Here is a 27,509-nt window from a genome sequence, read left to right on the forward strand (position 1 = left end):
CTAAATCCTATTTTCGGTAAAGGATCATGTTTTCTCTTCTTTTTCAGTTAAATGGTTACCGAGTAATCATAGAACAATTTGTCATTTTCCCGTGGGTCGCTAAACTATGTACCTGTCCAGACTCACATTTACTGTGCAGTCACTAGCCATTACAAAGCCTGTCAACGCTACATGTTGCTTTAACTCAACCCCCAGCCACTCATACAAGATACCAGTGGGGAACCTTTAGGCCAGGGCAATTCAAATCCAGTCCTGGAGGGCCAAAACACTTCTGGTTTTTGGTTCCACCTGCTAGTTGATTGCCTTCACCTGGCATCGCAGGTCTGAATCAGTCCCATATTATTAGTAGAGTATAAAGCCAGAAATGTTTCGGCCCTCCAGGACCGGGATTGAATAGCCCGGCTCTTCTACACCAACAGAAGACATAAGGATAGAGAAACATTCTTATTTCATTCTTATTTTAGTGATTTACCTATTCAATTATTTTAATGGTCATCTGATTCAGTTAATTCAGTTTGAGTTGGAAAAAGAAGGGTTAATACCAATAAAAAAAAAATATCCTATCAGAATTTCTGGGTGGTGGTCTCTAGGCAGGTACAGGAGCTGTACAGAGAGCATCGGTCATTCAACTATATTTAACTGCATTTTGGAATTACATAAAAATTAACCGACCACAATTTGACTTTCAATGGGTGGGACTTGGGGGGGTAAAGTAAACAATTAGGCCTTTATGAGAGCCAATGGTCAATGGCCTTACCGAAATAAAGGGTTATGAAGAACTGTTTTAACCACTCTGCCCTCAAAACAGGTAACGCCAGCACCAGCATGCTTGTCGACTACTTAAGGCCTGTTTGATTCATAGATCATGAAATATCATTGATCCTCTTGCATTACAGATAGATCATATATCTGGTGAATAAAGATAATTAGCCCCACAGAAGGCCTAGGTCCAATATTCAATTAAATTAAATTACATTTATTGCCATGTCAACAAGTTGATAGGAATTTGTCTTGGTACAACTCTTAGACATAAAAACAAAAACTTAAAAGACAAACATCATAAGTACAAATGGGACATTAGACCAAAACCCTGCAGACAAAAGACAATACCCCACGGCAATGAAGAGCACAGGTGATAGAGTGCTGCAAATAATCAGTGCAAATTCAGATGCCTAATAGCCAAAGGGTAAGTGCTGTCTCTAAAACGTGATGTAGAAGTCTTAATACTCCTATATCTTCTTCCTGATGGTAGGAGATTAAATAGATAGTGAGCAGGATGAGAGTGGTCCGCAATGATGTTTTTAGCCTTCCTGATTATTCTGGTGGAGAAAAGTGAAGAAAGTGAAGGGAGGCTACAACCTATGATTTTTGATGCTCTGCGTACCACTTTTTCCATTCTGATTTTGTCCTGAGCGGTTGTGTGACCGAACCAGACAAGCATGGAAAAAGTAAGCACGCTTTCAATAGTTGACCTGTAAAAGTGGGTCATTCAACTCGACTGACTCTAAACTTTTTGAGCTGCCGCAGAAAGTGGAGTTGCTGGTGAGCTTTACTGATCTTAATATTAGTGTTGAGCTCCCATGATAAAGATTCCTGGATTGTGATCCCAAGGAACTGGAATGAAGTGACCCTCTCAACCTCCACCCCATTAATGGAGAGCTTTACCACTTCTAGGCACTTAAAAAGTATGACTGTGAATAACTAATTATTTTCATACCTGAAAAACACAGATCCCAAGGAAACCAGGGAGGTTTGAATGTGACATTCCCATCAGTTTGTCCTGATATCTAGCTGAGTGGTGGAGTACAGCAACACCAGGAGGACAGAAGGCCTGTTTAATCTTTGAATCAGACCAAAACCCAATTAGGCTGAAGAGATTGGATAGTTTGGCACTGCAGGGGATGTGAGCGACTTCCTGTGTTCCATCCAACACACCTCCGGCTGGTCTAGACAGCTAGACACCTTCCTCTGTTCCTCCACAGGTACTTCCTCTGGCAGGGGCCCACAGACAGATTAATGAAGGAGAGAAAAGGGACGGGCCAGCAGACTGTGGGGGTTTTGGTGGGAGATAGTAAAGGGTCCTTACTGCTGGAGATAGAAAGTCTTTAACGGTCTAACAGCCCCCCCGCCCTCGTAAGCGCCCACAACCTTCTGCCTCTCACTCTCTACTCCGACCCCCCCCCCCCCGGTGGTAATAAAGACCGACAGTGTGGGTCAGAACAGAAAGTACCATTACCAGACTAGCCCTCCATTATTCTCAGGGGTCAGGTGGAATGTCATTCCCCAGTGGGGTAACGAGCCCATCTGCACCACTGCTCGCTCACGTCTGTCAGTCGCAACTGTTAAAAAGCCCACTGCTTCACTGTGTGTTAGTTGACACTGTTAAAAGGCTCACTACTTCACTGTGTGAGTTGACACTGTTAAAAGGCTCACTGCTTCACTGCATGTCAGTTGTCACTGTTAAAAGGCTCACTGCTTCACTGCGTGTCAGTTGACACTGTTAAAAGGCTCACTGCTTCACTGTGTGTTAGTTGACACTGTTAAAAGGCTCACTGCTTCACTGTGTGTCAGTTGACACTGTCAAAAGGCTCACTGCTTCACTGCGTGTCAGCTGGTAGAGGCTTTGCACACCGGCCAACTGGTTTGGGCCGTTACCATGGGGACAGAAATTCAAAAGGAGAGGGTCAGGGGAAAAAAACACCAGATGGAACTAAGGTGGAAGAGAGAGCAGCCACGGACACAAGTCAGCCAGTCTCTCATAGAGATAGAGTTGTAGAGTGAGCATGACTGTGAGAGTGAGAGAGAGCTTGTCTGTGAGAGTGAGAGAGAGCTTGTCTGTGAGAGTGAGAGAGAGCTTGTCTGTGAGAGTGAGAGAGAGCTTGACTGTGAGAGTGAGAGAGAGCTTGACTGTGAGAGTGAGAGAGAGCTTGACTGTGAGAGTGAGAGAGAGCTTGTCTGTGAGAGTGAGAGAGAGCTTGTCTGTGAGAGTGAGAGAGAGCTTGTCTGTGAGAGTGAGAGAGAGCTTGTCTGTGAGAGTGAGAGAGAGCTTGTCTGTGAGAGTGAGAGAGAGCTTGACTGTGAGAGTAAGAGAGAGCTTGTCTGTGAGAGTGAGAGAGAGCTTGTCTGTGAGAGTGAGTGAGAGAGTGAGTGAGTGAGTGAGCGAGCTTGACAGAGAGAGAGAGAGAGAGAGAGAGAGAGAGAGAGAGAGAGAGAGAGAGAGAGAGAGCTTGACTGTGAGAGTGAGAGAGAGTGTGAGTGAGTGAGTGAGTGAGTGAGTGAGTGAGTGAGCTTGACTGAGAGAGAGAGCGAGAGAGACAGAGAGAGCTTGACTGTGAGAGTGAGTGAGTGAGCTTGACAGAGAGAGAGAGCGAGAGAGAGAGCGAGAGAGCTTGACTGTGAGAGAGAGAGAGAGAGAGAGAGAGAGAGAGAGAGCTTGACTGTGAGAGTGAGAGAGAGAGTGAGTGAGTGAGTGAGTGAGTGAGCTTGACTGTGAGAGTGAGAGTGAGAGAGAGAGAGACTTACTAACCAACTAACACCTAAAACCGTTCCATCTCAGATCAACACTGCTTTACAATCACAAATCAGAGTGAACCAAATTGTGAAACAAACCAAAAAGGCCAATCTGGAACATTAGAACAATCAAACCAAAACACAAAACAAACTAAGTTGCTAAACAGAGACTATGAATTGGCTGAATATCTTTTTACTGTCAAAGATATAAAGCAGAGACAGATCCAGGCCAAGTACAGACTCAGCGACCACAGCCTAGCCTTCGAAAAAGGCAGACACAAAAAATGAACATGTGGTCACTGTACGACAGGTGAGGTAGAGACAGATGCACTTTCTACTACACTGCCAACATTACACAAAAACCAGACAGCATTTCTTTAATACATTTGAAACACCAGTGCCATCATTCCCCACGCTGTCCGATGAGGAAAATATGACACACAGCCCCTCTAGCTGGACGCTTCCTCAGAGAGCCACAAAATAAGGGACAACATGTGACCCACTTTGGACTGTTACCTTCAATTCATTATTTGTGTATTTTCACTTTTATTGTTATTGTTGTTGCTATGTCTTTCAGATGATGCCGATTATTCCTGTTCCTGTTATTGTGTGGTTGTCTCTTGTTATTGTGTGGTTGTCTCTTGTTATTGTGTGGTTGTCTGTTGTTGGTGTCCCCATAGCTTTGGCAATACGGTTGTAATGGCGGTTATTTTTTTATTTGCAATTGTTGTTGTTCACTTTGAATATTTTGTTGTTGCTGCATTTTTCAGACAATGCTGGTAATTGTTGTTCCTGATGTCACGTTGAATGTTGCTGCTGTGTTCATAAGTTTGCATAGCCTGGCATCGATTTAGAAAATATAACTGATCCTTTATTTAAGGATAGTGATCATATGAAGCCATTTATTATCACATAGTTGTTTTCAGGTATTCAGGTAGAACTCTGCTCAATAGTGCTGGATGTATTCCAGTATTTAAGAGGATGAAGTGGTATACAATTGTACTCATAAGCATACCCTGGCAGAAATTGTAAAATTTTGGAAGTGATTTTGAAAATAAAAACTGTCTTTTATTTAAGGATAGTGATCATATGAAGCCATTTATTATCACATAGTTGTTTGGCCCTTTTTAAATCATAATGATAACAGAAATCACCCAAATGGGCCTGATCAAAAGTTTACATACCCTTGAATGTTTGGCCTTGTTACAGACACACAAGGTGACACACGTTAAAATTGGAATTAAAGTTGAATTTCCCCACACCTGTGGCTTTTTCAACTTCAATTATTGTATAAATATTAAATGAGTTTGTTAGCTCTCACGTGGATGCAGGCTAGATACCGAGCCATGTGGAGCAGAAAAGAACTGTCAAAAGTCCTGCATAACAAGGTAATGGAACTTTATAAAGACGCTAAAGGAAATAAAAGGATATCCAAAGCCTTGCAAATGCCAGTCAGTACTGTTCAATCACTTATTAAGAAGTGGAAAATTCAGGGATCTCTTGATACCAAGCCAAGGACAGGTAGACCAAGAAAGATTTCAGCCAAAATTGCCAGAAGAATTGTTTGGGATACAAAGAAATGGTTGTTTCAAGGAGCAAAATACGACGATACCTGAACAAAAATGAGCTGCACGGTAGAGTTTCCAGAAAGAAGCCTTTACTGCACCAATCCCACAAAAAAGCCTGGTTACAATATGCCCAACAACACCTTGACATGCCTCACAGCTTCTGGGACACTGTAATTTGGAGTGACGAGATAAAAATAGAGCTTTATGATCACAACCAGCATTGGTTGTGACCAGTGTTGTGTTGTGTTTTGAGAGGGATCAACAAGGCCTATAGTGAACAGGATACCATCCCCATTGCGAAGCATAGTGGTGGCTCACTGATGTTTTTGGGGTGTGTGAGCTCTAAAGGCATGGAGAATAAATGCACCATGTTATCAGAAAATACTGGCAGACAATTTGCATTCTTCTGCATGAAAGTTGCACATGGGACAAAATTGGACTTTCCAGCACAACAATGACCCTAAGCAAAAGGCCTAGTTGTTATAGCAGAAGGTTCTGGAGTGGCCATCACAGTCTCCTGACCTGAATATCATCGAGCCACTCTGGGGAGATCTCAAACATTTGGTTCATGCAAGACGACCAAAGACTTTGCATGACCTGGAGGCATTTTGCCAAGACGAATGGGCAGCTATACCACCTGCAAGAATTCGGGGCCTCATAAACAACTATTACAAAAGACTGCACGCTGTCATTGATGCTAAAGGGGGCAATAAACAATATTAAGAACAAAGGGTATGACAGTCAGTTCATTATTTTCTTTGTTACCATGTTTTGTTTTATGATTCTGCCATTCTGTTATAACCTACAGTTGCATATGAATCCCATAAGAAATGAAATAAATGTTTTCTTTAAAAATTGTACATACAGGTGCTGGTCATAAAATTAGCGTTGATAAATAAAGCGTTGATTTATTTCAGTAATTCCATTCAAAAAGTGAAACTTGTATATTATATTCATTCATTACACACAGACTGATATATTTCAAATGTTTATTGATTTTAATTTTGATGATTATAACTGACAACTAATGAAAACCCCAAATTCAGTATCTCTGAAAATTTGAATATTACTTAAGACCAATACAATTTTGTCTGAATTACTGCAGCAATGCGGCGTGGCATGGAGTCGATCAGTCTGTGGCACTGCTCAGGTGTAATGAGAGCCCAGGTTGCTCTGATAGTGGCCTTCAGCTCTTCTGCATTGTTGGGTCTTCCTCTTCACAATACCCCATAGATTTTCTATAGGGTTAAGGTCAGGTGAGTTTGCTGGCCAATTAAGAACAGGGATACCATGGTCCTTTAACCAGGTACTGGTAGCTTTGGCACTGTGTGCAGGTGCCAAGTCCTGTTGGAAAAGGAAATCTGCATCTCCATAAAGTTGGTCAGCAGCAGGAAGCATGAAGTGCTCTAAAACTTCCTGGTAGACGGCTGCGTTGACCTTGGACCTCAGAAAACACAGTGGACCAACACCAGCAGATGACATGGCACCCCAAACCATCACTGACTGTGGAAACTTTACACTGGACTTCAAGCAACGTGGATTATGTGCCTCTCCTCTCTTCCTCCAGACTCTGGGACCTTGATTTCCAAAGGAAATGCAAAATTTACTTTTATCAGAGAACATAACTCAGTAGCAGTCCAGTCCTTTTTGTCTTTAGCCCAGGCGAGACTCTTCTGACGCTGTCTTGTTCATGAGTGGCTTGACACAAGGAATGCGACAGCTGAAACCCATGTCTTGCATACGTCTGTGCGTGGTGGTTCTTGAAGCACTGACTCCAGCTGCAGTCCACTCTTTGTGAATCTCCACCACATTTTTGAATGGGTTTTGTTTCACAATCCCCTCCAGGGTGTGGTTATCCCTACTGCTTGTACACTTTTTTCTACCACATCTTTTCCTTCCCTTCGCCTCTCTATTAATGTGCTTGGACACAGAGCTCTGTGAACAGCCAGCCTCTTTAGCTATGACCTTTTGTGTCTTGCCCTCCTTGTGCAAGGTGTCAATGGTCGTCTTTTGGACAGCTGTCAAGTCAGCAGTCTTCCCCATGATTGTGTTGCCTACAGAACTAGACTGAGAGACCATTTAAAGGCCTTTGCAGGTGTTTTGGGTTAATTAGCTGATTAGAGTGTGGCACCAGGTGTCTTCAATATTCAACCTTTTCACAATATTCTAATTTTCTGAGATAATGAATTTGGGGTTTACATTAGTTGTCGGTTATAATCTTTATAATTAAAAGAAATAAACACTTGAAATATATCAGTCTGTGTGGAATTAATGTATACATTATACAAGAAATAAATCAACTGTTTTATGAAATTCTAATTTTATGACCAGCACCTGTATATTACCAATTCTCCAAGGGTATGCAAATTTTTGAGCACACCTGTATGGAATCTCCTGTTATTATTGTACCCCTAGCTTTGGCAATACGGGCGTAATAACAGTCATGCTAATAAAGCTGAATTGAATTGAATTGAGAGAGAGCTTGACAGAGAAAGAGAGACAGGAAGAGAGAGACAGGAAGAGAGAGACAGGAAGAGAGAGACAGGAAGAGAGAGACAGGAAGAGAGAGACAGGAAGAGAGAGACAGGAAGAGAGAGACAGGCAGATTGGCAGAATAAAAGTTGGAGAGCCTCTCTTGTAATTGAAAGAAAGACAGAAAAGAGAGGGGAAAAAACAGAGTGTAAGACAAAAAGCATCATTAGTGCTAATCAAGCAGTCACACGTGATCCTAGTGTGGAGGTCAGAGGTCAGATTAGAGGCCTTGCAGACCAGTGGTGTGTCTTCGCTGGGCAGTCTGGGGCCAGCCTCACAGCGATTTACACAACATTTAGATTGCTTTCCTTCAGTAGGCTGTCTGTACTATCACACACTGACTGGCTGCTGTCTCCGGGATCAGGCTGAATGTTTGGCAGGGCTCCAGGCATGACGTGACAGAGTTTAGTTAGAGACACAAACTCATCTGTACTCTACCAGGGCCAACATTTTTACATCACCAAGTCACTAATTAACTACAATGACACAAAAAGAGTTTGAGTGGCAGTACAACAACCCTTCATCAAGACCACACAGCTTGACAGGGCAATGTGTGTGTGTGTGTGTGTGTGTGTGTGTGTGTGTGTGTGTGTGTGTGTGTGAGAGCGGGTGTGTGTGTGTCAGACAGAAAATGTCAGTAAATGTTACTCACCCCTTTGATTCCTTTCAGGTCTCCTTTCAGCAGACTGTCCAGGGGAAATGTGATGATGTTGTTCATGTTCTGGAACTGACATAGAAGAGGTTAGGGGTCATCCTACAACTAACATAGGAGAGGTTAGGGGTCATCCTACAACTAACATAGAAGAGGTCAGAGGTAATTCTATAACTGATAATAGAAGAGGTTAGGGGTCATCCTACAACTGACATAGAAGAGGTCAGAGGTCATTCTATAACTGACAACTCCACTTAGCAATGACATTCAAATTATACACATTGCATGTTTTATTGTAAATAAGTTCTCTATGGAGGACCAAAGGAGTCAAAATAATATAAATAAATGAATAATAAATTATACAACGAATAAAATAAATAAATAATTAAATCTTTGTTATAATGTCCCCACCATCCAGACTAAATACTGTCCAGCTACAACCCCCAGCCCCCACCTTCCAGACTAAATACTGTCCAGCTACAACCCTCAGCCCCCACCTTCCAGACTAAATACTGTCCAGCTAAAACCCCCAGCCCCACCCTCCAGACTAAATCCTGTCCAGCTACAACCCCCAGCCCCCACCTTCCAGACTAAATACTGTCCAGCTAAAACCCCCAGCCCCACCTTCCAGACTAAATACTGTCCAGCTAAAACCCCCAGCCCCACCCTCCAGACTAAATACTGTCAAGCTACAACCCCCAGCCCCCACCTTCCAGACTAAATACTGTCCAGCTAAAACCCCCAGCCCCACCTTCCAGACTAAATACTGTCCAGCTAAAACCCCCAGCCCCACCCTCCAGACTAAATAATGTCAAGCTACAACCCCCAGCCCCCACCTTCCAGACTAAATACTGTCCAGCTAAAACCCCCAGCCTCACTATTCCACTGACCCTAGAAATGACACCAACTTAGAGCAGGGTAGATATGTGACTGAAGAAAAAACTAGAACATAGCAAAGTACTTTCTCTGAAGAAATGGCCCAACAGAATGAGACTCTTACCAGATTTTTAAAGAGGGCAGTCAGCTCCTTGGTGAAGACAGAGAACTTGAGGAAGGCAGAGCCCAGGTCTGGGTCATCTCTGTAGACACAGTTCTCCCCAAACTTCTCCAGTGCTTGGGTGTACTGTTCTTCATTATCCACATGGGCTGGAACACAGAGGATGCAGTGCATCAGGCCGAGACAAACACACATGCATAGACAGATAGATTGACACCCAGACTGCCTCAAAAGACTCTGTCCCTGTCCTTGTTCGTCTGGTCATGCTTCTGACCTGGATTAGGTTGTATAGATCCTGGACACACCCCAAGCATTTATTAGTTATTACAACTTGGACTCTTAAAATGTTCACACAGCACAGCCAGAAGATAACTGGTCACCCCTCAGAGCGAGACAGACAGACAGATGATGAGAGGGTGATGAAGAGGGGATGAGAATGAGAACGTAGGAGAGAAGAGGATAGTGGATGAGTGCAGAGGAGAGGGGATGAGAATGAGAACGTAGGAGAGAAGAGGATAGTGGATGAGTGCAGAGGAGAGCTAATGAGAATGAATATGTAGGCGAGAAGAGGATAGTGGATGAGTACAGAGAGGGCATGAGAATGAGAACATAGGAGAGAAGAGGATAGTGGATGAGTACAGAGGAGAGGGGATGAGAATGAATACGTAGGAGAGAAGAAGAGGTCCTTGACATCTGTGGTCCATTTAGCTCTGAAAAAGCATTAAATAGGCCCAGCAAATGTATTGCCATGAACTGCAAAATGTGTGGAGGACACTTTCAGGAGTGAGAGTTTATTGCACTCTAGCACATCGGACACTAAAGCCACACTATTTGAGGTTGCTTCTGGCTCTGGGTCATGGATAACAGGGCACCCTGGAACTGGGTGTCCCAGAGTTCAACCTCAGCAGGAAAACACAGATCGCCACACAAATTATGCCGATTCTCCATCTTGGGCAAATTGAGATGTTGCTTATGAGTAATTATAGCTAATTACTTCTGTGAATGTGTGATTTTGTAAATGCCGGGTCTCTATACCAAGACACATCATTCACTCAAATGTTGTCAGAATGGAACTGTCATGTGACTTCCATACTAACCTACAGACACAGATCATGAGGTGACTTCCACACTAACCAACAGACACAGATCATGAGGTGACTTTCACACTAACCAACAGACACAGATCATGAGGTGACTTCCACACTAACCAACAGACACAGATCATGAGGTGACTTCCACACTAACCAACAGACACAGATCATGAGGTGACTTCCACACTAACCAACAGACACAGATCATGAGGTGACTTCCACACTAACCAACAGACACAGATCATGAGGTGACTTCCACACTAACCAACAGACACAGATCATGAGGTGACTTCCACACTAACCAACAGACACAGATCATGAGGTGACTTCCACAATAACCAACAGACACAGATCATGAGGTGACTTCCACACTAACCAACAGACACAGATCATGAGGTGACTTCCATACTAACCAACAGACACAGATCATGAGGTGACTTCCACACTAACCTACAGACACAGATCATGAGGTGACTTCCACACTAACCTACAGACACAGATCATGAGGTGACTTCCACACTAACCAACAGACACAGATCATAAAGTAACTTCCATACTAACCAACAGACACAGATCATGAGGTGACTTCCACACTAACCAACAGACACAGATCATGAGGTGACTTCCACACTAACCAACAGACACAGATCATGAGGTGACTTCCACACTAACCAACAGACACAGATCATAAAGTAACTTCCATACTAACCAACAGACACAGATCATGAGGTGACTTCCACACTAACCAACAGACACAGATCATGAGGTGACTTTCACACTAACCAACAGACACAGATCATAAAGTAACTTCCATACTAACCAACAGACACAGATCATGAGGTGACTTCCACACTAACCAACAGACACAGATCATAAAGTAACTTCCATACTAACCAACAGACACAGATCATGAGGTGACTTCCACACTAACCAACAGACACAGATCATAAAGTAACTTCCACACTAACCAACAGACTCAGATCATGAGGTGACTTCCACACTAACCAACAGACACAGATCATGAGGTGACTTCCACACTAACCAACAGACACAAATCATAAGGGATAATAAACTGAGGCTTTTGTTATTAGAGTGAACAAATCAATTTGTGGAATTCCACCCCCCCCCATCTCTCTGGCCTTGTATTAGGGATCAACGACACAATGGGACAGGAAGACAGAGAGAGTAGGAAAAAGCTGTGCCTGCTTCCCAAATGACACGGTTTTAGCTACATAGTGAACCCCTTCTGAAGTGGTCTGTTATATAGAGTTAGGGTTTCATTTGGAATACAGTGTTGTCACACTGAAGTGACTTCGGTCATGGCCATGTGCTGGAATGAGAACAACAAAGCCCCTGGAAGAGGGTGAGACACTACAGTCTATTCAAAAGGAATTGTGGTTACAATGTCTGGGTTCAATTGTGGAGACTGAGGGACCCAAATTCTCTTTACTACAAAGAGGAAATCCTCATGAAACCCATTACACTGTGGCCGCCCACATGACATTTCAGCACTGTGTTACAGTATGAGGTTGGCGTAACCGAGGTGAAGTACACTACTGTTCAAACTTTTGAATGGAAGTGTACAGAAATATGATGCGTATATATAGTAAACACATAAACCATATAGGAACAGGAACTGGATAATTATCCCTACTAAACCCAGCAGTCCTTTCTCAGCCCATAAAGCAGCAGGGCTGACAGACGTCCCATCACCTCAGAGCCACACTTCATTCAGTGCTGCTAGTGCTAACTGCTAATAAACCTGAAGTGGAAAGGAGCGTTGCCATGACGACCCAGACCTTTCCAACAGAACAGTGTGTGTGTGACAAAGAGATTCGAGTCTGGTAGCTCATTAGCACTGCATTCCTCATCTCAGCCAACTCTGACTCCGGTTACCATCTTATCAGGGCAGATCAGGGAGACCTTTCAAATAACCGACTACCATGATGTAATATTAGTTAAAGCAAAGACAAATTGATAACATGGTGTATTTTATTAATGAATGTATACAGTACAGGGGCCTAGGGCTGAGACATATCCCACAGTAGGTGTTGTGGTTTGAGGTACCATACGTTTTCCCTACAGAGAAAAAAACCTATCGTCATCATATTTGAGTTAATTTGGTAAAAGATGCAACACTAATCTGGGAGAATATATTGCCTGATGAGAGCTCAATCTAGAATAAAGGGCAATATGAAAACATGGCACAAACATCATTTTACAATCTTATAGTGTGGGTAGCCTACTACCAGATGGGCGAAATGGGGAAAAGTAAAATGTGTATTGTAGCTAGAGCACAGTTTGGCCTCAACAACAGTATGGGCCAAATGCGCCTCTATAAAACCATTGCGCTTATCACTGATATCGCCCGATCAGACTGATGCTACGGGCGGCTTTAATACAATGGGCAGACCAGGTCGGGTAGTTCTTTTTTTGCTGACTAGCTTATCCTCGAATTCGGCTCACAATAGTTGGAAAAGCACCAACCATCAGGGCCGGCTCCAAGCATAAGCAACACTAGAGGTCACTTAGGGCACCCGAAAGCTAGGGGGCCTCTGACTGCTTGGGAGCACCAGACCAATAGAAGAGAGGGGGCCCCAAATACAATTTTACTTAGGGCCCCTGAATGGCTAGAACTGGCACTGCCAACAATTATTATAATTTTGATTAAGATGTGAGCAAATGCTTTCATTTAAACAGAATAGCCAAATATCCAACAAGCTCACATGCAGTGCATGGTGATTGGGATTCCACTGTGGCATTCAACTTCGCTAGCTATTTATTCTGAAACACGTTTTAAAATATATTAATTCGTGTTCATGTGCGAACCAAGAACCACATTGTGAATTTGTGTACAGTATTGAGGTTTCCTTAAAAGTGATAAATGTATGGGCAGAATGGCAGGGAGGGGTTAGAGGAAAAAACGCCCTTTCCAGTGAATCCATGAAGTTAACCCTACCAAATGATGCCATTGAATGTACAGTTATATTAACAGCTTAAATATTGCACCCAGACATGCAGGTAGCATATGACAGTGCAAGGATTTGCTGAAATGCAAAGATTTGTTTTTAACAGAGAAAGAAAAACATGTAAAACATATATATATATATTAGATGTTACCTAGCAACAATATCACATTTAAGTTAAGCAATCAAACTAATGTATGTTGAGTTCCCAGTTCCTCAGGTTAAAAACAAAACAAGCACACAAATGTGTGAGTGCAAACCCACGTATGCCTTTTAACATGTTCAGATAGAAAAGTTACTACAAGCAACTTTTCTAGAGGTTCTATAATATATAGGTAGGTGAAATCATATCTAGGCCAATCAGATCATACAATCATATCACAAAGACAACCCCCAAGTGTCTCTGCTAAACTGGAACAAAAACCTGGCAGTCAGATACATCTATGTGGGGGGGTGGGTGTCTGTGTGTGTGTGCGCGTCTGTCTCTGCCAAGGACAGTTATTGATAACATGACATGGGGAGGCTGTAGGGGACAGATAGATGGAAGGAATGACTTGGATCCTGACTGACTGTGGCCTTCAGGAAATGACGGCCGTGTGTGTTTTACGGGAATCTTGAAAAGGAAGCGGAGGAGGTGGTGAGACAGGCAGCTCTTTGACAATCAACAAACAGACATGAATACATTTCTTTGACAACTCAATGCATTTACAAAAAAACAAAAAACTGTAACCCACTCTAGGTCACAGACAGACAGAGACAAACAGGGTTTATCTAACAGCACAGAGGGTGTTGTTATTCCAGCACTGTCCATTTCCCACAGACCCGACTACCCCTCACCCACAAGCCCTGCATTCTGCCGGGATTAACATGCTTACAACACAATGATCAATCCAGAGGACAAACCAGTGGAGAAGTGCTGGGTGGTGGTTGTGTGGGTGGGTGTGTGGTAGGTGGTGTGGGTGTGTGGTGTGTGGTAGGTGGTGTGGGTGGGTGGTGTGTGGAAGGTGGTGTGGGTGTGTGGTGTGGGGGGTAGTTTGTGTGGGTGGGTGGGTGGTGTGTGGTAGGTGGTGTGGGTGTGTTGTGTGGGGGGTAGTTTGTGTGGGTGGGTGGGTGGGTGGTGTGTGGTAGGTGGTGTGGGTGGGTGGGTGGTGTGTGGTAGGTGATGTGGGTGTAAGGACCACGCTACAGCTGTAAGGACCACGCTAAGCCAGTGCTTTGATCTCTTTGATCGAAAAATATCTTTTTCAGATTATAAATCTAAAGACAAGCTACATGGACGGTTTTTAAATGATAATCATGATGGTGAGTGGACTTTCTGTTTTCATCTACAGCTTGGTTTTTGTTGGTGACTCGTTCATATAATTTTAAATACAATATGTAAAATATTATTTCAACGGTTGTTTGGTGAAAACAAAAGGTAATGACGTTGCAGTTGGAATTGCTGGGTACAAGACATTTCTTGTTGTGGTGCATGTTTTTATAGTTGCATGCTGGACATCAAACATATTCTTTGAAATGACACAACCGTATTTTGTTCTAATATATCGATATTTGCAACCATAGTGTATGTTTGCTGCTTATGTGAGCCACAGTCGAGGCGTGGCTTAGGACCGTTTGACTCAGTCATCAAAGAATTGCTCCTCCTACATAGGTCTGCAAATAAAGGTCTCAAGTAATGCTCTGTATACACAGGCATCAGAGTTCTCTACACTCAAAAAAAAAATCATAATTTTACAGTACATTACTCAAAATTTATACAGTAGTTTTTCCGTTTTTTTAAAATAGTATAAAAAACAGTAAAATTACAGATATTATCTGTAAATTAACAACCCGCCTGTTATTATACATGTTTTGCCAATAATGACAAACTATAGTTATTTCCCATTTTTCTACAGAAAATGACTGTAATAATTATGATATTTGTCCATTATTAAATGTTTTGCTCGTTATATAAAGGTTTATCTCCATTCTGACAATTGTCTCATGTCTCATCGTGCCACGAACTGAGGACAACCAGTGGAAACTCAGATACAAATATAAAATAATTGATTTTTTTGTGGGTTTTTTGTGTGGTTTTTACACACACACACACACACAATTTTATTTATTTATTTTATTTTAATGTATTATTTTCATTTTCTAACACATACAGTACGCTTACTATTTTATGTATTTATTTACATTTTCTATATATTATTTAAAACTTTTTTCTTCTTCTTTGTTATTACTGTTATATTGACAACAGACTACTTGTTTTATCTGTAGCCTGTTACTTTACTACTGTTTTAATGACAATTTTAATTGACACAAACGTATTGATAGATAGATTGATTGATTAATTGTGATTAATTACTTATTGACTGAGATTGATTGATTGATTGTGACTGTGATTGAGTCAATCATAGTTACAGTATTACAAAAAGTATAGATTATAATTAATTTATTGTAAATATTGTTTACTATTATTGTTATTAATATTTTTAAATTCAAACGCTTGCTTTGGCAATATGTACAGTGTTAAAGCCATCTGATAAAGCCATTTGAATTTGTGTGATTGGTCAATGTGGCTGTCATCCAGGAAACTGGCCAATGAGCACTGAGCGCGCCTTCATTTGAAAGTAGCTAGGTCAGTTTGAATGCTGCAGGACTTCAACGCTACTCTGTCGCTCCACTCCTAATGAATTACGTGGATCATTACCTGGATTATTTTACATCTGCATGCCAAATTATTATTTGAGTGAATATGAGTTGTGGGATTTCAACGGAGAACAAAGTGGAAGAGTCAGGATCTGTATGCTCTCCTAGCATGAATTTCACGTTATAACGTTATCCTGGTGATATCAGGTAAGAAAACATTTCCCTGTTGTTTTTCTAAGTTAATAACCTAACGTAATGTTTGTGTTCATATCCATAATTTAGACTGTAACGTTGTCAGACTGTTAGGTTAGCTAAATGCTGAGTAATTAACGTTAACTGATGTTACAGGTAACTTAATGTGGAAACGTTATCTAACATTAGCTAGCTTGTTAAGCTCGGCATGAATCATGTTAGCAAAACACAACGTTAATATTGAGTGTGGTTTTAGTCGAGATGGTTTGCTTGTTCTGTTTACAGGCATTTATAATACCATTAACGTTATGGTACTAACATTACAGACACTTGTTGCGGAGTCAACCTAATGTACAGCTCAGTAATAGCGTTAACTTACGTTACGTTGTTATAACGTTGCACTTGCTTGTGTAATAACGGTAGCAGTTTTGGTGAGTGGTAACAGCCTTACTGCCTTCTGAAAATATTAATTTAAAAGTTATAATGCAGCCTAACTTCTGGTCACAATGTGTGTGTGACAGACAGACAGACAGACAGAGAGACAGAGAGTTGACTGGTCTAATCTAATGTTATTCATTATCATTAGAACTAACTGGAATCTTTTTGTGTTGGTCCCCTGCCCTGCCTTTTTAGCTTTAGATGGTCAGATGTGACTATTTCACATTAGATAGATAGGTATACTTTATTGATCCCAAGTTGGGAAATTGCAGTGTAGCAGCAGCATTGCACACAGTAACAACACAATAAGTAAAAATATAAAAATATCAGGTGCAGTGAACAGTTAACAGCTTGTTATAACATCCACAATATTAACCTACACAAACATTGTGTAACTGTGAGGATTTAGGCTATTTTCGTCCCCTTACAAACTGTTCATATCCAATGCCCTCACAGTATGGTCCAGGTCAAATTTGATGAAATGAGAACCTGAGGATTCTTTAGTTGTTTTTTCCATTTTTTTGCAGCTGTTTGGGAAAATGCTACAACACTGAAAGTCCAGCAGTGTTCATTAAAAATGAACTATAAATAAAATTCTACTTTTTACAGTAAAAACCTTTCAGTAATATTTTCTCTCTGTGTGTGTCCCCTCCAGAAGCAGATCCAGATGATTACTGGCCATTTGGAGTCTGATCTTTCTTCTGTGTTGCACCTCTGTTACAGATTCATTGACCTTTTGTGGTATGTTTTCATTAAAAACACTGTATAGTTAGGATTCTTAAATGTTATCAGAACTACCTTATACAGAGCCCCCAAGGGTTAGGAGAATGAAGAAGAGGAAGACCACAACTCCCTCAGCTCAAAAGCACAATTGGTTGCTTCCTCCATCCATTTCAAAGGGGAAATCTTTACCTCATTTTGATAGAAATGCTTACAGACACACGTTACACACATGGAGAAGTACCATTTTCAGTTTTTCAGTTCCTACTGCAGGGCTCTAAAGAACTGTTTGTGAATAATTGGTTGATATTGTAAATTTACTTCTGAATACATTTAATAAAAGGATTTTAGAATCAATAGTGGTGTTTACTTTATTTGTAGTTAACTTCCTACGGCATTTTAATTGAAACAGTGAAAATTATATATATATATATTGTATTGCTTGAGTATGTTTTCAGTTGAAGATATTTCACAGTAATTTCGAAGATCATATTTTGGTGTCTGATCGTAATAATTTAGCAAAAATCTCTAAATTTTTTTTTATTTTTCTGTAGAATTTTTAGGATTGTCCCTTTATTGAAGGTGATTGATCATAATTATTTGGGAAAAATCTGTAAAATAATGGTATTTTTCTGTAGAATTTTTAGGATTGTCCCTTTATTGAAGGTGATTGAACATAATTATTTGGGGAAAATCTGTAAAATAATGGTATTGTTCTGTAAACATTTTAATGAAATTTTCTGTAAAGGCCTGGTGTCCCAAAAAGACCAAGAGAAGCTCATCCATGCTTTTATCTCTAATAGGGTTGACTACTGTAATGGCCTCTTGCAAAGACTGTAAAACAGCTGCAGCTCATTCAGAATGCAGCTGCATTGGTTCGAAAATCTTTGCATTGGCTTCCAGTCAGTTACAGAATAGATTTCAAAGTGGTGCTTTTAGTTAATAAATCTCTGAATCGTTTAGGACCCGAATACATTTCTGATATGTTTGAAGAATATAAACCGAGCAGGGCTCTTAGATCCATGAACACAGGTCAGCTAGTAGAGCCCAGAGTACAAACTAAACATAGAGAAGCTGTGTTTAGCAGTTATGCTGTACACAACTGGAATAAACTACCAGAAGATCTTAGACGTGCCCCAAACATATAGATTTTTAAATCCAGGATAAAAACACATCTATTTTCACGTGCCTATGACTGAGCTCTTAAACTCACTTAAACCTAACCGCACTGTTTATTCTTACAGCTTTTATAGCTTCCAATGTTTATCACATTTTGTTTTATTCTATTTTCTTATTTTATGTTTTCTTATTATGCTGTATTTTATATTTCTCTTCTTGAATTATCTTGTTATTAAATGTATATTTTGCTATCTTTTACCAATCATAATGCAAGATCTGGTACTATCAGAGGAATAACCTCTGTGTAAATGTAACAATCTGCAGATGAAGGATAATGCAAGATATTGTGCTGTTGTTTATACATTGATGTAGGGTATTATCTCACAAAAGGACTGATGAGCTTATCCAAGTGCTGGAGCGCGAGGATTCAGTAAACAGTTATGGTAACTGTAATTCATTGAGGATGAATATAAAATGTACAAACATGGCATACATTTCTCCCGGAGAGAGCCAAGTAAGACACTGATGCAATGATTATCTCACATAGGGACTGACGGGTTCATCCTAGCATTGGACCTGGTCCACACCTGAGGATTACCTGGTTTGGGGGGCCCGTTGCTGTCGACTAGGTCATACTTCTGACCTAGTCTAAATTTAAATAGACTCTGGATTTAGCCCACATGCATTTATTAATTATTACAATTTGTACTCTTAATATGTTCACCCGGCACAGCCAGAAGAGGACAGGTCACCCCTCTGAGCCTGGGTCCTCTCTAGGTTTCTTCCTAAATTTCGGCCTTCTTAGGGAGTTTTTCCTAGCCACTGAAATTCAACAATACTTTTGTTTTCTCCTTGGGATTTAAGGCCGGGTGTTTTGTAAAAGCACTTTGTGACAACTGCTGTTGTAAAAAGGGCTTTATAAATAAATGTGATTGATTGATTGGAATGTGAGGATTGAGATACCGGGGTGTTGAAGTTCATGCAGTCCCCCTGGAGACAGCTGAGATAGAGAATTGTAACATTTTGACTGCTTTAATTCCACTGCATTTTGTATATTTTTTTTCACTGTAAAGTACATTGAATTGCTTCTATGTATGAATTGTGCTACATAAATAAACTTGCTTGCTTGCTACTGAGGTCCTAGCTCCAATAGTCACGGTTTGCCAGGGGTGCTTTCAGTACAATAATGTATATTGATTTTCACAACATGAATTCAGGGTTATAATGGGGGTGAATCCACATTTGATTGGTCTATGGAGCGACCAGTTGTGGATGGCGACCAGGTGTAGAAACCAAGATAACCAGATGTGATCAACTCAGTTCTGGGTCTGTGCACTGCTGTCCTGCTATCAGCTGGGTTGGAATATTAACCTCCCAGATCACCTGGGATTACTGAAGTATTTGACTCGTATCTCAGCTTGTGGGCCAACAGAACATTGATAGTGTCACAGTACAGCAGACCCAGTGATGGGCAGACAGACAGAACCAGGCGGCCCAATGGGATGGCCAGGGGAAGCTCTGCTCCAGTACTGTCAGTCTGACCAGGTTCTAGTCAGGGGAAGCCCTGATCCAGTACTGTCAGGTTCTAGCTGCTGGGTCTGTGTCATCTAGAAGGATTTATTTACTGTTCTAAAACCAGTGATGAAACAGTTCACACATTTCATGTACACTTTTTATTATGAAATGTTGTTAAAATTATATTGCAAGTGCTCTAATTCATTTTGATAGTCTTTTGATAGTTTTTAATATAGTATAAACAATTCTCAAGAAGTTACTAAATAAAACTCTCTCTGCTACAAACTCCTCAAGAGCATTTTGGCTAAATATGCGTTGGCATTGTTGTGGTGGCAACCGACAACTACTGGTATTTGCTCCTCTAGTACTAGCATTAGCCTACACTTACCTAGCAATCAAAACTCACTATTTAAATGTAGATCATGACGCTCAACAGACATGTGCCTTTGCAGAGTTATGAGCTCATCTACATTGAAACAAATCCAGCAGGCAGGCAGACGCTTCCCCTTTAGAAGGTCTGGAACGGACTGAACCGGGGGAAGGGCTCATTATTTCAATGGGAGAAAGCGGGGAAGGAAAATCCTTCCGTTTGAAACTAAAAACAATCTGTGCAGTCAGCTAGTACAACACAATGTCAGCAAGGCACAAAGATGCGTTAGCAAATTACTGAAAAGGAAAGAGAAATCGCAACCCGACCACTTCAACGAAGGTGACATGAGGACTTATTACTAGTAATAGCTGCTCTCTAATAATCTACATAATAATAAAACATTTACAGCCTATGGAAATACACCAAGTACCCTGATTATCTTAGAAAATAGACAGCTTCAAAATTCCAGCCCGCTTCTGATGAAAAGCCTTGATATTTAGGATGCTAAATTCTTAGAAAGCGTTACTTATCCATTCAATAAATAGCTGGCTTCTGGCCTTTATAAACGTTCGCTTTTTAAGTGTGTTAAAGCAGGAAAGGGGATAAAAAAAAATATTTTATTGCTGGAAGAACTAATCATTAGGAAGGTTTATACAAACTGTACTTTATAGCACGATTCTTTGAGATGAGGAGCGTGTGTATGGAACAACAAAAACCTGAGAATGTGAAGGCTGTTTGTCAAAGCTACAGGAGGAGCAGCAGGAAAGACTGAAAACTTACAGAACAAGTGTAGTTCTACTTCTCCGCATTAATCCGACCAACTGTTAGGAATTAATATTCCACCAAAGGGGAGTGATGCCCAGGCAATGTTCTGGGACGGTGGGTGGTAAAGGTAGCCTAGGAGAGGGTCTCTATGTTCAGCTGAATAATGCAAAATGTTGCCCACTGCTACATCAAGGGAAACCTGGGCTTGGCTCAGACAGGCAGAAGGAATGCCATTGTTCAGTGCCTCTAGCCAACAGAATATCAAGCAGCACACATTTCCAGAGACCTTTGGACAAGATGATATTAACATGCAATCATTGACAAAGATGCTGAGCTGCTGAAATGTTCTACATTTACATGTAACTTAATAGTCAAGGTTAGCATCCATGCTTAAAGTTACCTCGACTTTCTATCCAGAGCATGGTCAAAACACGACGCTAGCTAGGAGTGGAATGAACATTAGCACTAATGCTAACAGAACGGCACGACCAGCTGTTAATTTTACATATTGGTCCTGGCTCTATTGAAGGGTCAGGATCTCTATGCTATCAAATGCCATCTATCACAGCACAGCTAAGGCAAAGGTGTTTTGATACAGAGCATGCATTCACATGAAGACTGGAAGGACTGAACCTGTCTTATGTTCTTCAGAAATGGCCTGTCAAGATGAATACAGACGAGAATGCATTACAAATTGCTCAACTCATTCACACAATGTAACACCTAGCCTACCAAGCCACTGTATTTCAATTACAACCCTGTTTCCAAAAAGTAGGGACGCTGCATAAAATGCAAATAAAACAGAATGCAATGATGTGCAAATCATTTAATTCCTATATTGATTTGAAAATTGTACAAAGACAACACATCAAATGTTGAAACGGAGGAAGCTCATTGTTTTTGGAAAATACATGCCCATTTTGAATTTCAAGCCAGATGTATCAAACTAGTTGGGACAGGGGCATGTTTACCACTGTTATCACCTCTTCTTTTAACAATACTCTGTAACCGTTTGGGAACTGAGGAGTCCAATTGTTGGTGTTTAGAGAGTGAAATATTTCCCCAGTCTTGCTTGATATAGGATTTCAGATGCTCAGCAGTTCGGTGCCTCCTTTGTTGTATTTTTCTTTACATAATGCGCCAAATGTTTTCACTGAGTGACAGGTCTGGACTGCAGACATGCCAGTTTAGCAGCAAGACTCTTTTACTACAGAACCATGCTGTTGCAATAGGTGGAGAATGTGGTTTGACATTGTCTTCCTGAAATAATCACGGCCTTCCCTGAAAGACTTATCTGGATGGCAGCATGTTATTCCAAAACCTGTATATATTGTTCAGGATTAATGGTGACTTCACCCATGCCATAGGCCATCCAATACTGTTTTTCAGCCTTGTCCCTTACATACAGAGATTTCTCTGGATTCTCTGAATCTTTTAATGATACTACGTACCATTGATGATGAGATCTCCAAACTCTGCAGTGGTCAGTACCTATCAAAATTGGGAAGGAAAAGCAGTGAACCAGCGACAGGGTCATGGGCGACCAAGGCTCATTGATGCACGTGGGGAGCAAAGGCTGGCCTGTGTGGTCCGATCCAAAAGACGAGCTACTGTAGCTCAAATTGCTGAAAATGTTAATGCTGGTACTGATAGAAAGGTGTCAGAACACACAGTGCATCACAGTTTGTTGCGTATGGGGCTGCAAAGCCACAGACCAATCATGGTGCCCATGCTGACCCCTGTCCACTGCCAAAAGTGCCTACATTAAGCACACGTGAGCATCAGAACTGGAACATGGCGCAATGGAAGGAGGAGGCCTGGTCCACTGAGTCACGTTTTCTTTACCATAATGTGGATGGCTGGGGGCGTGTCTTACCTGGAAAACACATGGGACCAAGTTGCTCTATGGGAAGAAGGCAAGCCAGCAGAGGCAGTGTGATGCTTTGGACAATGTTCTGCTGGGAAACCTAGTCAAAGTAACATCCACATGAAAGGCACGACCCATTCATTAAACGTGATGTTACTTTGACACGTACCACCCACCTAAGCATTTTTGCAGACCATGTGCTCCCTTTCTTGGCAACGGTATTTCCTGATGGCATTGGCCTCTTTCAGCAGGATAATGTGCCCTGCCACAAACACAACAACGAGTTCAAAGTGTTGACTTGGCCTCTAAATTCCACAGATCTCAATCCAATCGAGCATCTGTGGGATATGCTGGACAATATGTTATCCCTCTGAAAAAAGGCAGATGTTATCCCTTATTAGGATGTTGGGAATCAGTATCTGCAATAAAAAGTGGTATTATTGCCCCCCTAATTGTGTGTATTGATCTGCTTTGAGTTTTGATCCTGGCTTTTCTAAGGATCCTCCCTTGCCGCAAAACCCTGTTTGGCAAACAAAGGCCCCTGTGAGATCCAAAACGTTACCACACTGTATCATGCCAGAAGATTCTGAGAACACATCCAAGACATTACCACACTGTTTCATGTCAGAAGATTCTGAGAACACATCCAAAACGTTACCACACTGTTTCATGTCAGAAGATTCTGAGAACACATCCAAAACGTTACCACACTGAATCATGCCAGAAGATTCTGAGAACACATCAAAGCATTTTGCATACACTGCAACATGAACATACTGGTAACATCTTCTGAGGAATAAAATACTGATGAAGACAAGTAAGGCCTGCAACCTGTGAATTCCACTGTCCTAAGAGAAGTTACCTTCCCACATACTGGAATATTAATAGAATTACACACTACAGCTAATGGCCTGGAATCTGCAGTCAGCCATAACAGAGCAATATCTGAACCATTTGCCTATTTACCCACCCCATCCTTCCCCCAATATCACAATATCCAATTGTTTGTCTGGTCTTGTTTCATAGCAACAACTGCCAAAGGATTTGGCCAAATTCCCACCGAGCAAAAGAGCTTTTTTACTCCCCTGCCTCAACCTGGATGTCACATGAGTCAACCACTTGAGAGCAAACTCACTCAAATCAGACCAGATTTCTGCAGCTGCCCAAGTCACTGGAGCACAATTAGACTATTGAATCATTGAGAATGATGCCTTTCCCCTCATCAGCTAACAGTACAGTCCAGGTTTGAACCGAGACACCGGTAGACAGCTTGGTGCTACCAACTAGGGTCCTAGATTGTTATACCAATTGGTGGTCCCTTGGCTCAGTTCTCCATGCAGATGACAATGCCTGTCACCAAGCTAATAACGAGCAATAACCATCTCCTCAACGACACACTAACCTGCTTTAAAAAAAAACTGCCTTTCTCACAGCCAGCTACATAACCCCAACACTGACCCCTACCAACACAACCAGGATTACCCCAACACTGACCCCTACCAACACAACCAGGTTTACCCCAACACTGACCCCTACCAAAACAACCAGGATTACCCAAACACTGACCCCTACCAAAACAACCAGGATTACCCCAACACTGACCCCTACCAACACAACCAGGATTACCCCAACACTGTCCCCTACCAACACAACCAGGATTACCCAAACACTGACCCCTACCAACACAACCATGATTACTCCAACACTGACCCCTACCAACACAACCAGGTTTACCCCAACACTGACCCCTACCAACACAACCAGGTTTACCCCAACACTGACCCCTACCAAAACAACCAGGATTACCCAAACACTGACCCCTACCAAAACAACCAGGATTACCCCAACACTGTCCCCTACCAACACAACCAGGATTACCCCAACACTGTCCCCTACCAACACAACCAGGATTACCCAAACACTGACCCCTACCAACACAACCATGATTACTCCAACACTGACCCCTACCAACACAACCAGGATTACCCAAACACTGACCGCTACCAACACAACCAGGATTACCCCAACACTGTCCCCTACCAACACAACCAGGATTACCCCAACACTGTCCCCTACCAACACAACCAGGATTACCCAAACACTGACCGCTACCAACACAACCAGGATTACCCCAACACTGTCCTCTACCAACACAACCAGGATTACCCAAACACTGACCGCTACCAACACAACCAGGATTACCCCAACACTGTCCCCTACCAACACAACCAGGAATACCCAAACACTGACCCCTACCAACACAATCAGGATTACCCAAACACTGACCCCTACCAACACAATCAGGATTACCCCAACACTGTCCCCTACCAACGCAACCAGGATTACCCCAACACTGACCCCTACCAACACAACCAGGATTACCCCAACACAGTCCCCTACCAACATAACCAGGATTACCCAAACACTGACCCCTAGCAACACAACCAGGATTACCCAAACACTGACCGCTACCAACACAACCAGGATTACCCAAACACTGACCGCTACCAACACAACCAGGATTACCCAAACACTGACCCCTACCAACACAACCAGGATTACCCAAACACTGACCCATACCAACACAACCAGGATTACCCAAACACTGACCGCTACCAACACAACCAGGATTACCCCAACACTGACCCCTACCAACACAACCAGGATTACCCAAACACTGACCCATACCAACACAACCAGGAATACCCCAACACTGACCCCTACCAACACAACCAGGAATACCCCAACACTGACCCCTACCAACACAACCAGGAATACCCAAACACTGACCCCTACCAACACAACCAGTATTACCCAAACACTGTCCCCTACAAACACAACCAGGAATACCCCAACACTGACCCCTAAAAAAAACACTGCCAAACTACTGAGCACCAAACAACAAATACTGGAATACATCCCCGCTACTGTGCAGAGTTCTACCTGAATACCTGTCAGATCATCCTCCAAAAGACTGGAAAACATCCTCACTACTGAGTAGAGTTCCACCTGAATACCTATAGTTGTACTCAATAGTTTGCATACCCTTTTCAGAACTGGTAATATATGTACCATTTGTAAAGAAAACATGAGTGAGCAGGCAAAACACATTTTATTATGGGATTTACATTCAACTGTAGCTCATAACAGAATGGCACAATCATAAAACAGCTTTTTTGTCTATGAGGCCTTGAATTCTTGCAGATGGTATAGCTGCCCATTCATTGTGGCAAAATGCCTCCAGGTCATGCAAAGTCTTTGGTTGTCTTGCATGAACCGCACATTTGAGAACTCCCCAGAGTGGCTTGATGATATTAAGGTCAGGAGACTGTGATGGGCACTCCAGAACCTTCACCTTTTTCTGCTGTAACTACTGGAGGGTCAACTTGGCCTTGTCCTTAGGGTCATTGTCGTGCTGGAAATCCATGAGCGTCTCATGCGAAGCTTTCGTGCAGAAGAATGCAAATTGTCTGCCAGTAGTTTCTGATAACATGCTGCATTCATCTTGCCATCAATTTTCACAAGATTCCCTGTGCCTTTAGAGCTCAAACACCCACAAAACATCAGTGAGCCACCACCATGCTTCACAGTGGGGATGGTATTCTGTTCACTATAGGCCTTGTTGATCCCTCTCCAAACATGGCGCTTATGGTTGTGATCATAAAGCTCTAAAGCTCCAAATTACAGTGTGCCAGAAGCTGTGAGGCGTGTCAAGGTGTTGTTGGGCATATTGTAACCAGGCTTTTTTGTGGCAATGGTGCAGTAAAGACTTTTTTCTGGCAACTCTACAGTACATTTTTGTTCAAGTATCATTGCATTGTGCTCCTTGAAACAACCACACCATCTTTTTCCAGAGCAGCCTGTATTTCTCCTGAGGTTACCTGTGGGTTTTTCTTTGTATCCCAAACAATTCTTCAGGCAGTTTTGGTTGAAATCTTTCTTGGTTACCTGACATTGGCTTGGTATCAAGAGATCCCTGAATTTTCCACTTCTTAATAAGTGAATGAACAGTACTGACTGGCATTTGCAAGGCTTTGGATATCTTTTTATATTCTTTTCCATAAAGTTACATTACCTTGTTACGCAGGTCTTTTGACAGTTCGTTCCTGCTCCCCATGGCTCAGTATCTAGCCTGCTCAGTGCATCCATGTCAAAGCTAACAAACTCATTGACTATGTATACACAGACACTAATTGAAATTTAAAAAGCCAATGGTTTGGGAAATTCACCTTTAATTGCCATTTTCACCTGTGTGTGTCACCTTGTGTGTCTGTAACAAGGCCAAACATTCAAGAGTATATACAATTTTGATCAGGGCCATTTGGTGGATTTCTGTTATCATTATGATTTAAAAAGGGCCAAACAACTGTGTGATAATAAATGGCTTCATATGATCACTATCCTTAAATAAAATACAGTTTTTTGCATGATCACTCTTATTTTCTAAATCAATGCCAAAATTGTATTTCTGCCAGGGTATGCAAACTTATGAGCACAACTGTATATCACTTTATCCTCGAAAATACTGGAATACATCCAGCACTACTGAGCAGAGCTCCACCTAAATACC

At 41.8% G+C, this 27,509-nt stretch overlaps 1 protein-coding gene across 5 annotated transcripts in view; it reads right to left on the reverse strand.

The window, feature by feature from the left end:
• Positions 1-27,509, reverse strand: part of asap2a (ArfGAP with SH3 domain, ankyrin repeat and PH domain 2a) — a 94,959-nt gene that overhangs the window by 45,151 nt on the left and 22,299 nt on the right. For all 5 annotated transcript variants that reach the window (XM_013137661.3, XM_013137660.4, XM_020054269.3 and 2 more), the window contains exons 3-4: positions 9,263-9,408; positions 8,263-8,337 (exon numbers count right to left, since the gene is read on the reverse strand). In XM_013137661.3, the coding sequence (XP_012993115.1) occupies positions 8,263-8,337; positions 9,263-9,408 (221 nt within the window). The remainder of the gene's footprint in view (positions 1-8,262; positions 8,338-9,262; positions 9,409-27,509) is intronic.

Source organism: Esox lucius, chromosome 15 (genome assembly GCF_011004845.1).
Source record: "Esox lucius isolate fEsoLuc1 chromosome 15, fEsoLuc1.pri, whole genome shotgun sequence".
Lineage (NCBI taxonomy): Eukaryota > Metazoa > Chordata > Actinopteri > Esociformes > Esocidae > Esox > Esox lucius.